Below are 14,993 nucleotides of genomic sequence, written 5' to 3' on the forward strand. Positions count from 1 at the left end.
CCTCCAAGTTCCCCTCCAGGTCACACACCAACCTGACTTGGAAATATATCGCCGATCCTTCATTGTCGCTGGGTCAAAATCCGAGAACTCCCTCCCTAACAACACTGTTGGGAGTACCTTCACCACACGGACTGCAGCGGTTCAAGGCGGCGGCTCACCAACACCTTCTCCAGGGCAATTCGGGACGGACAATCAATGCTGGCCTTGCCAGCAATGCCCACGTCCCAGGAACGAATAAAGGAAATGCCTCATTCCAAAAATAACAATCAGTTATGGATTGAAATGTTCTGTGTAAATTCTCTGATGGCTCAGCTGATTAAGGCAGCAAGTAACTGATCCATCTAGACCAAGAAGCTCTGAGTTTTGTGCTCCAGTCTCTGCTGTGTTTGATCACAGCTTAGCTGCCAGTTGGGATGTTGCAATTGACTAGTGCTTTTTGACAGTGGAGAAAAAAACAGCCAGGGTTGCTGCTCCTGAATTCATAATCGTGCTGCAAGGAGTCTGCGCTTGGGTGTGAGAGTCAATGAAAGGTGAGGACTGGGCCGTGATGACCCTACACTTGAACAACAACAACTTGCATTTATATAACGCATTTAACGTAGTAAAACATCCCAAGGAAGCTTCACAGCAGCGTAAGCTGACAAAAATTGACACCGATCCAAAGAAGGAGACATTAGGACTGGTGTAGGTTTTAAGGAGCATCTTAAAGGAGGAGAGAGAGGCGGGAGAGGTTTAAGAAGGGAATTCCAGAGCTTATGGCCCAGAAGGCTGAAAGTACGACGGGCGAAGGAAGTAGGGGATGCACAAGAGACCAGAGTTGTCTAAGCGTTGTAGGTTGCAGAGATCGGGAGGGCGAGGCCAGGCCGTGGAGGGATTTGAAAACAAGGATGAGAATTTTAACGATAGCAAAATACTGCAGATGCTGGAAATCTGAAATAACAACAGAAAATGCTGGAAAAACTCAGCAGGCCAGGCAACGTCCGTATAGAAATGAAGAGTCGACGTTTCGGGTGAACCCTTTTTCAAAACTGGAAAGGAAATAAAATAGGTCGAAGGCAGGGCTGCGATAGAACAAAAGAGAAGTGAAGAGACATTGAGGTATTCAAAACCAGACGAGATGGTAATAGGACTAGTGGAGACAAAAGACGGCTAAGATTAGGTGTGACGTGTACTGGCAGGATGAGTGACAGCTGCCACGTGGGAGAGAGAAAAAAAAAGGGGGGTGGGGTGAAGGGAAGACCCAAAACAAAGGGGTGGAAAAAAAATAAGTAAAAATGTAATAGGGGCCGAGGTTATGATCTGAAATTGTTGAACTCGATATTGTGTCACTCATCCTGCCAGTACACGTCACACCTAATCTTAGCCGTCTTTTGTCTCCACTGTCCTATCACCATCTCGTCTGGTTTTGAATACCTCTTACTGTCTCTTCACTTCTCTTTTGTTCTATCGCAGCCCTGCCTTCGATCTATTTTATTTCCTTTCCAGTTTTGAAAAAGGGTTTCGACCCGAAACATCGACTCTTAATTTCTCTACGGATGTTGCCTGGCCTGCTGAGTTTTTCCAGCATTTTCTGTTATTATGAGAATTTTAAAATTGATACGTTGGAGGACCGGGAGCTAATGTAGGTCAGCAAGCACAGGAGTGATGTGTGAATGGGACTTGTGAGTTAGGATATGGGCAGCAGAGTTTTCAATGAGCTTATATTTATGAAGAGTGGAAGATGGGTGGGCTGGCCAGAAGAGCATTGGAGTAGTCTAGTCTGGAAGTAACAAACATAGAGATGATGGTTTCAGCTGCAGATGGGCAGAGACGAACGATATTGCGGAGGTGGAAGTAGGCGGTTTTTGTGATGGAGAGGATATGGAGTTGGCAGCTCAGCTCAGTCAAGTAGGACGCTGAGGTTGTGAATAGTCTGGTTCAGCCTGAGACAGTGGCCAAGAAGGGGTATGGAACTGCTGGCTGGGGAACGGAGATCATGGTCGGGACCAAAGACGATGGCTTCAGTCTTCCAAATGTTTAATTGCAGGAAATTCCACCTCATCCAGGACTGGATGTCAGATGAGCAGTTTGACTATGCTGGGCAATAGAGGGGTCGAATGAGATGGTGGTGAGGTAGAGCGGAGTGTCGTCTGCGTACATGTGGAACCAGATGTGTTTTCGGATGAGAATAACTTGACAGTCGCTGTCAAAGTTAGTACATGAAGAGGTGGCCTTTGGACAAGGTACTGGAAGAAAGCCAGCATCAGTGGAACTGCACTCCAGGAAGAAGTCACTGCTTTCATGAGAGAAGGAGGGACATCTCTGCAAAACCTCACCTCTTTGAGGGTTTTCTTATTCTTGTGATGGTGGAAGTGTTGCAGTGTTTAAAATTTAAAAGCACAAATTCTAACCTTTATCTACACTACTTGTCTCTAACAGCAGCTGCTAATCTGATTTAGCTGGGCTGTTGTCCATCACAGTCCCCCTTTTAACTAAATGCTACAGCATAAAGAGGAAAAGAAAAACCACAAATGCTGGAAACAAGAACTTGTATGGATATAGTGCCTTTCGTGACCTTGGGATGTCCCAAAGTGCTTTTCAGCGGATGAAGTACTTTTGAAGTGTAGTCACTGTTGTAATGTGGCAGCCAATTTGCACACAGCAAGCTCCCACAAACAACAATGTGATAATGGCAGCTCATCTGTTTTAGTGAAAGTGCCGGAAATACTCAGCTGGTCAACCACCATCTGAAAGATAAAGGCTGACATTTTGGTGAGACCCTTTATCAGCTGCGTTGGCTCATTTCACCTATGGTGGGGTGCAGCAATTTGCCTCAGCATGTCTAGGCTGAGCATTGGGGTCAGCCAGGGCTCCCCACCTGAGTGATTTGATGGATCAGTTCATTCTGCTTAAAGTGCACATGGGATCCCCAGTGAGTACAGGATCGAGCTCTCAACGTTGATGTTCCTTGTGGTCGAATAGCCTACTCTCTGTCGAATAGCCCAGCGACCTTCACCATTCACTTCCATGAAGAATGATCGCTTAAGTACCTGGAAAATTGCTGGCACCCACATAATTCTGTACCTTACCACAGAATGAACTACACTTTCCAGAGAGGAGGCAGAACAATTAGGAACTAAAAATTAACTACTGTTTAGAGAAATCTATTTACCATATCTGTCTGCTTGAATAATTCTAGAAAATTGATTTACATGTACGAGTGAATGCTAGAGTAAGTTTTTTTTAAAGATGATTTAAAAAAATGATTTCAGCAGTTGAAATGAGTTTTTGACTGAATGTTGCATTAATTAAGTGTACTCAGTGAGAGAGAGTGTGTATGTGTGCACATTATTTGCATTGCAGTGAGCTTCCGCAAGACAGACTCTCTGATTTAATGTATACCTGATCCAGTTATATAATTACACTGTACCCCATGCACTGCCATTGCACATAAGTCCTGGTGAAAAGGCACTGGTCAAACTGATTATATATTTAACACGGTTCATATGGGCATTTGTAGTTTTCTTTTAATGCAAAAGTGAAATTAAAACAGGATTCTAGTCAGATTAAACAGTGCACTTGAAGTGAAACTGACCCCCTCCCCAACAAAAACATGGCAAAGCGAGCATGTACAGGGTTTTTCCCTTTAAGAGAGGCTCTGCAGTATTTTTCCATTCCAGCCTGTCGACGTGGCAGGGCTTGTTGTCTTCTGTCGGGCATGATGGGAAAGGATTTGGGAAGGGATTCAGCAGTTGGCCGCGTTGCAGCTTTCGAGTTGAAAGCGAATGCTTCATTTGTAGTTTGAGGTTAACATTGAGAGATTTTGTAATTCGGGCTAGAATCTGGAGTATCATTTTTCAGTGAAAAATCTTCTATGCTATGTAAAAGCTGCAGTATGGAGAAATGTTCGAAATGTCCTTGCTGGGTTTGTTTGCTTTACAACGAGGGCACATTTAGTGGCTATTATCTGCAATGCACGTCATTTACCAGCCCTTGGGGATTTGCTGAGCAATGTGATTGGTCCGGGCTGCAAGCGTAGAGGGCGGGGTAGCTCACTGCAGCAGATGTTTTTGTGGTTACTGAAAACTCTCGGCTTTCAGCTACAGCTTCGCTTTGTTGCTGCTCCATTTTAACCTGAGCGCTGTGAGCTCACTGCAATGCAAATAATGTGCACACACACACACTCACACTCTCTCTCTCTCTCTCTCTCTCTCACTGAGTGCACTTAATTTGTAATTGGATTTTTTAATCTGCTTGTTTTAACAGGATCTATGCACAGTTTTGTGTGGGTGACCTACAAGTGCTCAAAAGGCGTGCGGCTTCCACAAGCCCAAGCCCAGCTCCCCTGCTCATCCCTGCACTGCCGACCACCGCGTCGACCAGTGCAAGAGCTGCCGTTCGCAGCAGCTGCAGTCAGGCATGCAAAAACGATGAGGTCAACAGCATCGCATCCAATCAGCACCAAGCTGGCCCTTCCCTTCCCAAAATGCCTCGGCTGGAGGAAGTTGTGCTGCAAGAAGGCCATGTTGGTGAAAGTAGAAGAACTGTCTGTTCACACCCATTATGGACCGACAGAGAAGCAGCGGGCTCCCAGAACGAGAAACGGCAGCTGGAAGGCGCAGGTACATCCACCGGACATTCGACAGCATGCAGAGGCAAGATAAAAGAGAAAACCCGCAGTGTCGGCTGCGTTACTCAGTTAATACTCGTAACTCACAAAGATGCCTTGATGCTGAGGAACTGTCAATATGGCAGAAACGAAGGCTGTGAGCATACTAATGGTTCTGGAGAGGCTTTCACCAAGAGAGCTAAAACGGGGCTGGGACTGGCTTTTCAGGCTTCTGCACTCAAGATAGGAAGTCCCAGACAGTGGGAAGATGAAGGAAAAATCGAGGGATTGCCAGAGCTGGAAGCAGACCCCTCTCTTTGTTCTGAATACAACAATTATACACAAGTAAGTACTGTTTTAATTGAACTTTGTCCTTGAGAACTAGTGCTGTGATGCAGTACAATTAGAGCTCCCTAATTATAGCAGCTATGCCTGTTACAAACTGCACTGTAATCTCTCAAAAATGGAAGTGAATTTGACACAAACTTCTGATGGCAGATTGCAACCCTTATTTGGATAAATTCCCTAAATCAAAAATAAACTGCAACATTAACCCTTTAGGTACTTTTTTCCTCCAAAAAAGCTCACATTTAATTTTTTTTGGTTTTGCAGAACTGCTCAATGTAAAATTGTGGACAAAGGTCAAGTCTCCGGATAACTAATCTTGATCAAACGACTGATGGGTACAATATGCTGCACAAGGTTAATAATCGAGGAATGCTTGTGTTTTTATATAAGCAACGACCTTCAGAGTATTAATTTACAAGGTTATAGTTGTGAACAAGTGTTGGCTTAGGTTGTGATCGATTGAAGTTGTTTACTGAATACAAGTAAATCTGAAGTGATCCATGACTTACCAAAAAGCTTTCTTTGTTTGGGTGTTGGCTTTGTTAACTCTTTGTGTTGAGGAGGTCACGTGATTAATTCAACCCTTTATGGAGTTTGCTGTAATAATTTTGCATTAAACTTGTATTTTTTTTGTGGGGGGGGGGTTCTTTTTTTCAGCCATCTTAATACCCTATATAATTTCTGGTTGGCTTTTTTATTGCTGAAAATTAATTTCATTTTTCATTCCATGATCCTGCAAATTTTCAGTTTTGCCTTATAAAGTTTTTATAAAACTGAAGCTGCTGATCTGAGGTACAGTAAAAATGTTTGAAAATCACCTTTAGCAACCAGAAACTATCCTGCCAAGTTACAAATTTCAGCTGCATTGTCCACTGTTACAGTAGAAAAAATCTTTTTATGCCTAAACACCCCAGCTTAAGTCTGAGAAATTGTTTACAATTAAATCTGATTGGATATGTACAAGAGCTGTGGCAGTAAAGTGGAAACAGAATATTACAGAAAACTGTTCATTAAAAATAATGTTCTCTATGCCAGAGTTCTTGGTGTTTTTCAAATTTGGATTGACTACTTTATTTCTGAATCAATGTAAATACCAAGAATAAGGGTAAATGTGTAACTGTAAGCCGAATGTGTGAATATTTATTGATAGCTTCAAGAACTCACGTCAGAATCTCTTTAAAGGCGTTACGATATTCCCCATCAAATACATACTAATACCAACTGGACACACGCTTCTCTTGCGATCCTTTAACTTTTTTCAAAGAGTTGCCGTTTCAGTTTATTGTGCTGATCACTTTGATCTTTACAGGGAAGTTTAGGTTCACCAGATTAACTCTTGTTTTGCTGGTCATAATGGGCTGATTAATTTTCCAAGTTTAAAAGTTACCTTTTTCACTGTAAACTTAGTGGTGTGAGGAAAGTATGGGTAATGTGAAACACCAAAATTAGTCATTGTGCAACAGCAAAGGTGCAGTCTTTTTTTTGAAACATTGATATTTTGAAACATTAAAAATACATTTTATAGTGATATAGTTCAAAAATAACATGTTGTAAAATTCCATGGGGTAATAACTCAGGACTGCAGCTGTACAAAACATTTTTTTCCTTTGCAGTATTTTGTGAACTGAGCAAAATTAAAATCTCCTACATTTTTATCTTAATGCATCAAATCCATTTGCATTGAATTACATTTTGTGACTATCCTTGGTTGTCATTTTACGTATCAACAAACCTTTAATTATACATGTTTATTTCAGCCAGATTTTTTAAGTTATCACTATTTTGTTTAAAAATCGAAGCTCTAGCAGAAAATGCAAATTACAATTAACCTTCAATGACTTATACATATTTTTGTGATCCGCTTTTTCAATTTAAAAAAAAAAAAAAGAAAAATCGGAATTGAGTTTTATCAGTTGGTAAATGTTGAAACGAGTACTTAGTTTGTCCTGGTTGAATTTACGATATCAGAGTGCATATTGGATCAATAATGTTGAGAAAAATATTTGTGTTTGATAGTTTTGATATCTTTGGGGGGAATTACTTTCCTGTGATGTGTGTGACATTTCCCGCCACTTTATGGGTGCCCGGAAGTAGGCACAGCTTCACCTAGTCTTTACAGTGAAGACGACGAGCTTTGAGGAAGCGCCATTTTAGTGCAAATTCATGCCTCCACTTGTATAGGTAGAGGGTGGGGAAAGCTACAGTAACACAGTGGTCATATTTACTTGTATATTTGTGCTAGAAGCTTCTTAGGTTAAGCTTCTGGTAAGAACTGCAGTCTGTCTAACGTGTGTCTTCATTGTTCGTTTGGTGAGTTCCACAGTAAAAGGGTGCAAAATTAACTCTTGCATTCTCGAGGAAATCAAAGATGGAAAAACAGTGCTCATTATTTTGCCTTTACCGTCGGTACGGAAATATTGCTTCCAGTAAACCTTGAATTGTGTACACATTTTCTCAGCAAATGCCCATAATTGTTTAAAATGCAGCTTTTGAAAGTTAAATAATCTTGAACCAACAGCTTATTTTACTGGCAAAATGATGCGGCTTTCTTTTTGTTCGAAATGTCCCACCTAATGGAGTTTAATACATGTGAGGAAGATGGCTGAGATTCAACCCCTGACCGTGGAGCAGTCAGAGTAAGGAGTGACCAACATCAATTTGTCACAGCTTTTGCACATAATCATTTTATTAAAGTATCTTAATACTTGAGGTTTGCAGTTGTTTTGGGAATTTACTTATCACTTTTATTGGGAATGTTAATGATCCTCTATGTTCACATACAGGTTTAAATTCAAGATATTTTAATAAGTAGGTAAAAACAGCAAACTTGGTGCACTGGAAGACAAGTTTAGAGTTTATTTCTTTTGCTTGGCCTCTTGCATCAATCTGAGATCATTATGGACTTGTGGTAGTTCTGAACACAGTTCCTATTCGGCATGCTTTAAACCTTTTTCTTTAACATTCCTGAACAACAAATAAATTGAAATCTTCATAAATGAGATCACTGACTTGTTGATACAGGTGGATTTCCTAATGTTATTTGTATTGCATTTTTTATAACGCTAGTCACTCGACAATTTCTCCTTGAAGTTCAAGGCGCGCTCTCTTTTTTTCTGTGAGGAGGGAGAAGAGGCAGACAGCTGACTGTCATTTCCACCATGAGGATGTACACAAACAATGCAATGACTCTTAACACGGCACACTTTCTGTTGCATGATGTCACCAGAAAACAATGGAAAAAGATGTCTTCCAAACAATATTATCTGGGGGCAGTGGCATTCAGTTTAGCATAGCTTTTCACATTTTATAGAGCAACAGTAACGTGATAACGACATTTAGAAATGGCATATCGTGGATTGACATTGAGCGTTTAGCATTTTTGTAAATATAAGTTTCTCCAACTGGTGCTTTTTTTTTAGCTAATGTGAATTTTGCAACTGACTTCAAGTCTGTAAATTGTAATCCTGGAAAAATATATCTATGTTGCATTGTAGGACAAAATGTTGTGCTGCGCTAACGTACTGTTAAAGTTGTCCTTCAAGACAGACTTGAACTGAAAATGCAACTTAATTTTTAAAGTATAATGAGCTACTTTTGATTTATTAATAAAATGAATAAACATGCAATAGTAGCAAAATATCAGGGGAGTTAGAATATACATAGCAGCAACAGATGGGCAGTTTATACAGTCAGGATTCCAACAAATAGAAAAAAATCACCAAGTAAAATGGCTGGCAATGTGTCTCTTGACGAGTGTTACACTGGGATACGTGGTTAACACCGTGTCTAAGTAAACATTTCTTACGATAAGTAGAATGAGTGCTAAAGGTATCTTTGACAAATGGTGCATGTGTGAGAGCATATTTGTTACATTTAACTATGATTGTCTTTTGAACAATTTCTTGTGGTTGGTAGCCAAAGCTAAATTCTTGATTGGTGAAATAGTCAATGACGTCTCATCTGAAGACATTCGAAACTAAGCAATTATACGGTATTAGCAAAGCCACCAAACAACACCAAATTGTGGTTGTGAATACCTCAGCATCTGTTGATGCTTATAAGCCAAAATCCATTGTTTTTGTAATTATTAAAAAAACAATGTGATCCTAATTTCTCACCCACATATATGTTGGAGAGAAGATTTCATATCTCCAGTACAGGGTGTTTTATGGCTGACTGTATAAACTAATTTTAATACTACTGTAGTGTAGTTGCCCAGTCTCTTCCAAAAAAAAAAAAAAGTTTACCATACCTAGGGATTTGGTAACAAACAATAGTGTTGTACCATGACTTTAATTGTGGGTTTACAGGATCTGAAGGTAGGGCAAAACTGATACTGGCCAATCAACAAGGATTGAGAATTCACTCGAGGAATTTGGATCATTTCTGAAATTCTTGCGTGGACAGGTTGATTTCTGAATTGCTTATCCCTCCCCCAAGGTGTCTTTATCTCTTGAGAATAGTCGCAGGGTCTTTATTCCATCGGTATGTTTTCTCATTGGGATGCTTAACTTCCATTACTCCTGCCAGCTTTTAAACCTCCGACAGCACCACTTAATGTGGCTGTGAATTTTAACAACATTTTTGAATGCAAATTTAAGGGAAATTAGTGCCACTAATGCAAACAATACAATGAATGGTTTGCTTGTATATGGCGGGTGGGGTGAGGGAAGCTAAATCTTTCCTTAACATACTGAACCTGCAGTATGGCTTTACTATTTTTGGTTATACTCAAGTTATATGTAATCTATTTGAAATGTTGCAACATTCTATTGCTGTATACATGACTGGCATTTACTTACCACAACTAATCGTTCCTATTCCCATTGGGCAAATAGTGGCTGGTGTTTGGTTGCTGAAGTTTCTTTTTTTCATTAGGAAGAGTCACTAGTTTTGGAGAGAACTGTTTCCCCCCCCGCCCCCCCCCCCCCCAACCAAATTAGGCCAAGATGGTTGATGTTGGCCAAAATGCAGTTCTGTTTTAGTAAATTAAATTATTACTAAAGTAATGTCAGACAGGTCTTTACCTGTAGTTAATTGTTTGAGAAGTGCATAAGTTTAGAACTGACTATGCTTTGCCAGGAAAGATGCAAAAACTGAAGTGTAAAGAGGAAAGTTCTGCTTGTTTCTATGGATATGATTCCTATGGATACCATAAGTGTATTTGATAGATGAACTGCAGTCTGAAGATTATTTAAATTGTTTATTGTCGAGTGGGGTTTATGGAAAGAAATCTTACCACATACCCGGAATCCTTCAAATATTGTCATCAGCACGGCTATTTGAGGTTGATGTCCATGATTTAGGTACATATTTGGTAGAAGCATAGATAATCAAGCCTGTAGGCAGTTTCTGAAAAATGCTAATTTTAGGGAGTCAGGTGATGTATTAACTTTGATCACTGCATCACCTGACTCCCTAAAATTAAAACATTTTGCTTTGCCCGTGGAACTGAAATATGCTGTACATTTTCAAGAGGACCAGTTTATTGGATCCACATGTTCCAAACTGATTTTCTTTGTTGCCTTGCCCGAGGATCAACAAAACTGAGGCTGATTAACTGGAGTGCTTTACAGAAGAAGAATGTGTGATGGCTACCTCATTAAAGGTTTCATCTTTGTGGATTGTCCCTGATTAGAGCTCCTCATTCTTGGGTTTAATTTTTTTCATGAATTTGTGTCATGCAAATTGGACAAAATTGGCTGCAAGCAAACTGTGTTTTTTGGATCCAACATAAAATATTTGTGCTCAGAAAGCTTTGGTTTTGATCGGGTTTAATCAGCAAAATAATTTTGGATGGTACAAATATACTTAAATGCTTAATAGCTGTCTTTACAAAGTTTAATTCTGAAAGGAGTTGACATTAGCTACATCCTCAGTACTTCCTCTTTTGTAAAACTTGGTTCTGCCATCTGTACCTGACTCGGGCATTTGAAGATGTGTTGTATGTTGATGCTGCCCATCAGCATATATAGAAGATACTTTTTGCATCAAACAGGACAGTTGCTGTGTATGCCAGACCAGAACTCCAGTATGCCAATGTTGAAACCAAGTTTTATCCAGAATTTGGAATTCACCTTTTTGAGGTTTAGGAATGGGGTTAACCTTAACATTCAAAGGCTTATCCATACGAGGATCATTTACCCCTTACGGCTTTTTCTTTTGCCAATTTTCTCCCCTTTCCTCTCCTGCTGTTCTGAAGGTGCTAACACATGATTGCAGACACAGGCAATAAGAACAACTATAAATAATGAAAGATCCTTGTTAAACAGAACCAAGTACAATCTTTGATTCTCTTTCCAGCAGTCTTGAGAGCAGTCAATACAGCTCAACCCCCTCTACGCTTAGACGTGAAAAGTTCAGTTCAGTATTTTATTATGTGTTCAAATATCTTTGTGTTAATCTTTGTTTCTTCCTGTTTTGTCTGTTTCTCGGGGATCTCTTGCCATTGATAAATTAATCTTTATTGCTTGCATTCTGTAATGTGAAAAACAGAACATTTTCAAATGGCTGCTCCTGAAACTAGTTCTCTTGATACTGATATTTTTATTTTTAAATCTACTTCAGTAATCTTGATTTTGTTTGGGTGAGATGATCTTAAACTGGATAATACAGAACTCTGGAGTAATTAGCTCAATAACTTTGTTCTGGTATATTTATACCCATTGAGAGGCTGAACGGGTTACATGTAGTAATTTTTCTCATGATGTCATTCCAGGTGCAGTTGGATTTCATGGGTAAAGCTGTGCAGTGGTACCATCTGATAAGCGTGGGGGGAGTGTACAGACTGATTGGATCCAAACAGCTGGTAAGAGAACCAAAAGCTGCTTTTGTTAGAAATGTTTGAGCTTGGGAAGCAAACATCTCCATTGTGGCAAAGTTTAAAAGTCTGCATATTGTAGTTTTGTTGTTTATAAAGAAGGGAAAGAAATCGCATGAATTCTGATACCTTGCATTCTGATTCTATTTTGCAGAAGTAAATGGTTCAGAGAAGCTGATTATGTTCAGTTATCACTCAAAAAAAGCTGAAACTATTTCTTGTTTTACTTAGTTTGGAATATTTACAGACTTTCCCTTCTTTATCCAGGACACATCTGTTTTTGAACGACACTCTTCTCCCTCCATTCCACGGAAGACCCTACAGAGTTTGAATTGTCCACTCTGCCTTGTTGTTCAGCCTGACTGGAAATTGCAGTATATCGCCACTCTATCCTGTTTACGCCAGTCCCAGGTAGGCCAGTACTTTGGAAATCGAGGAAGAGCAGAGATAAATCCGGTTTCCATTGTAACGTTAATCGTGTCATTCAAAGATTTCAATGATTTGTTTAAAATGATTCCTGAAGCATTTGTATGTGGGAGTTATGTAAAGTGAAGGGTGTAGTTATGTGTAATATAGAATGGTAATTGTGCATTGTTACATTACTGTGGAATCTACCTTGATAGTTTAAAGATCCCAGTTAATGTGACTGGCTATAACAGATAATAAAGACAAGTGGGACAAGATTGCTTTGACATTGGGAAATAAAAGGGCCACTATATTTCAGTTTATAATTATTCTGATGGAGATAAGATAGCTTCCATGATTGTCATTGATTTTGAATATTGCAGTATGTTTATTGATCTCGGGTCATGATTTTTTTAATGTCTTTGTCATTAAGCTGTAGTTCTGCATCAGTTTTTCTTTCTAATAAAATTGTTTTGATTTCAGCTTTCTGAAAATCGGATAAACGTGCCTGCTTACCTTGAAAAATTGGCTTCAGAAATACCTCAGCCAAGCTCTATTCAAAAAGTACTCTCGAGCAGGTAAGCACAAATACACGCATACATATTGAGAACTATCTTTTGCTGCCCCAACTTTCCCTTTGATTATCTGTTTGTCCCTCCTCTCCTGATGGTGGTGACTCATGCTGGGGTACGGTTCTACAAGCTACAAGTTACCAGTACCCAGATAGTCATTCTTCATGCGTATGCTTAGACAGTGAGTGTAAATGGGCTATTGGCCTGTGGACCATTCCAACTCTGTCCCTGAACGCGATCCCATCCTGGCACCATATGCACTTCTAGTAGGATCACTGGGCAGCAAATGGAGTGGGAACCCCAGCCAACATTTTTTTAAACATCCTAGATAAACACAAGCCAATCCTATTGGCTTTGCTACTGTCCTTCCTACTGTTCAAGGTTGCTATAATGTGTTTATGAATTGGGCATTAGTTGTATTCGAAGTGAAGACGATGCTATGTGCTAATACGGTTAATTTGTATATATATTTATTCTTGCTTTTTCATAAATTTATGAACTTAATTTTTCAGTTTGGATTTTATCCATTTGAATTTCCTTTCTTAAGTTAAATAAAAAAAAAAAAAACCTGCATAACTTATTACTAAATCCAGAGAAGCGAATTTGGCTTAGAAGCACACAGGTTATAATAGCCTAACTTGGAGTCTTCTAACGTTTGGATTGTCTGACAGTTTCTCAGCATCGCTTGTCTCTTTCACTGGAATCCTATTGGAAAGGATGTGCTATGAACCCAATAGAAGATCCAACTTTGCAGGTCTTATAACTGATAAAAATACACAAGGTAAGAATGCAGTTAAATTCCAATCTATACCAACACTATTACATATACTGTGTAGTTCCAAAATCAGACTGCCTTACAGTTGGTTGAAATGTTGTGATATGCTGGAGCGATGTTGTGTGACAGTGGTGGGATGCAGATTTGTGTCCAGAATTTCTCTCTGGCTAAAATTAGGAATGAGACAATCGATGCTGACAGGAAGCTTTGTGCTTCACCAGTAAGAGAAGGGAAAAACAGGACTGTGAACACCAGCCTGAGTATTGCTTTCGCATATGGAAGCACTGACTGAGGTTTGAGGAATGGATTACCTGTTGGGTGGGAAATATGGCCATTTTAATTGTGCCGAGCAGACATTGCATTTTGTTTTCTTGTTAATAGTAACAGTACTGAGTTAATGAGTATAAAGAAGTGTGTTTATTGAAGTGTCTCCACTTGACTTTGTTTTGCTGTGTTTAACACAAGTTGCCTCTTGTGTGTTCATAGGTATTTCTGTTCCTGGTGACTGCGGTCTGAAGTTGACTGTTGGTGACATTCACAATACAGCCATAGCCCTGGATGTCTATGTAGATCTTGTGCAGTTATCTTACACCCTCGGGGTTTTGCCAGGAGCCATGGTGACGTTTTATGGTTTGGAGAGGACCACGTCGAGGTTAGTATTCTATTTAGAAACGTAGGACCAGGAGTAGGCCATTCAGCCCCTTGAGCCAGCTCTGCCATTCAGTCATATCATGCCTGATCTGTACCTCAACTCCATTTACCCGCCTTAGCTCCATGTCCCTTGATACCCTTACCATACAAAAATCTGTCTATCTCGGTCATGAATATTTCAATTGACCGAGCATTTTGGGGAGTGAGTTCTAGATTTCCACTATCCTTTGTGTGAAAAAGTGTTTCCTAAATTCACTCCTGAATGGCCTAGCTGTAATTTTAAGATTAGGACCCCTCATTCTTGATTTCCCCCACCAGAGGAATAGTTTCTCTGTATCTACCTTATTGAATCCTTTTAACATTTTAAACACCTCAAACTTTTTATACTCAAGGCAAATTTATGCAACATGTCCTCCTAATTTAACCCTCTGTGCTCCGGTATCATTCTGGCGAATCTGTGTTGCACCCACTCCAAGGCCAGTATATCCTTCCTGGGGTGCGGTGCCCAAAACTGAATGCAGTACTCCAGGGCTCGAGACAACAAGTATAACTTCCTCCTCTTGTAATCCAGCCCCCTTAAGATAAGGCCAACCTTCCATGAGGATTTTTGATTGCTTTTTGTATCCGTCTACAAGCCTTAAATTATTTGTGTACTTAGATTCCCAAATCTCTGCTCCTCATTTCTCACCATTTAGAAAATACTCCAATTCACCTTTCTCGGGTCCAAAGTGGATGACGTCACACTTGTCCACGTTAAACTCCCATCGGCCATAGCTTTGCCCACTCACTTGGTCCAAATTCATTTCATGGAAGATTCTTTCAGCCAGCATAGTG

At 39.9% G+C, this 14,993-nt stretch overlaps 1 protein-coding gene across 4 annotated transcripts in view; it reads left to right on the plus strand.

Annotated features, from left to right (window-relative positions):
- Window positions 1-14,993, plus strand: part of ctc1 (CTS telomere maintenance complex component 1) — a 79,346-nt gene that overhangs the window by 39,861 nt on the left and 24,492 nt on the right. For all 4 annotated transcript variants that reach the window (XR_015073786.1, XR_015073784.1, XR_015073785.1 and 1 more), the window contains exons 13-18: window positions 4,246-4,933; window positions 11,655-11,744; window positions 12,024-12,167; window positions 12,645-12,739; window positions 13,405-13,514; window positions 13,995-14,160. Coding sequence is in view for 1 of the 4 variants with exons in the window: in XM_085968520.1 (XP_085824646.1) it covers window positions 4,246-4,933; window positions 11,655-11,744; window positions 12,024-12,167; window positions 12,645-12,739; window positions 13,405-13,514; window positions 13,995-14,160 (1,293 nt within the window). In the remaining 3 variants the exon portion in view is untranslated. The remainder of the gene's footprint in view (window positions 1-4,245; window positions 4,934-11,654; window positions 11,745-12,023; window positions 12,168-12,644; window positions 12,740-13,404; window positions 13,515-13,994; window positions 14,161-14,993) is intronic.

The sequence above is a fragment of the Somniosus microcephalus genome, chromosome 27, assembly GCF_052327205.1.
Source record: "Somniosus microcephalus isolate GS21.2 chromosome 27, FLI_Smic_1.0, whole genome shotgun sequence".
NCBI lineage: Eukaryota > Metazoa > Chordata > Chondrichthyes > Squaliformes > Somniosidae > Somniosus > Somniosus microcephalus.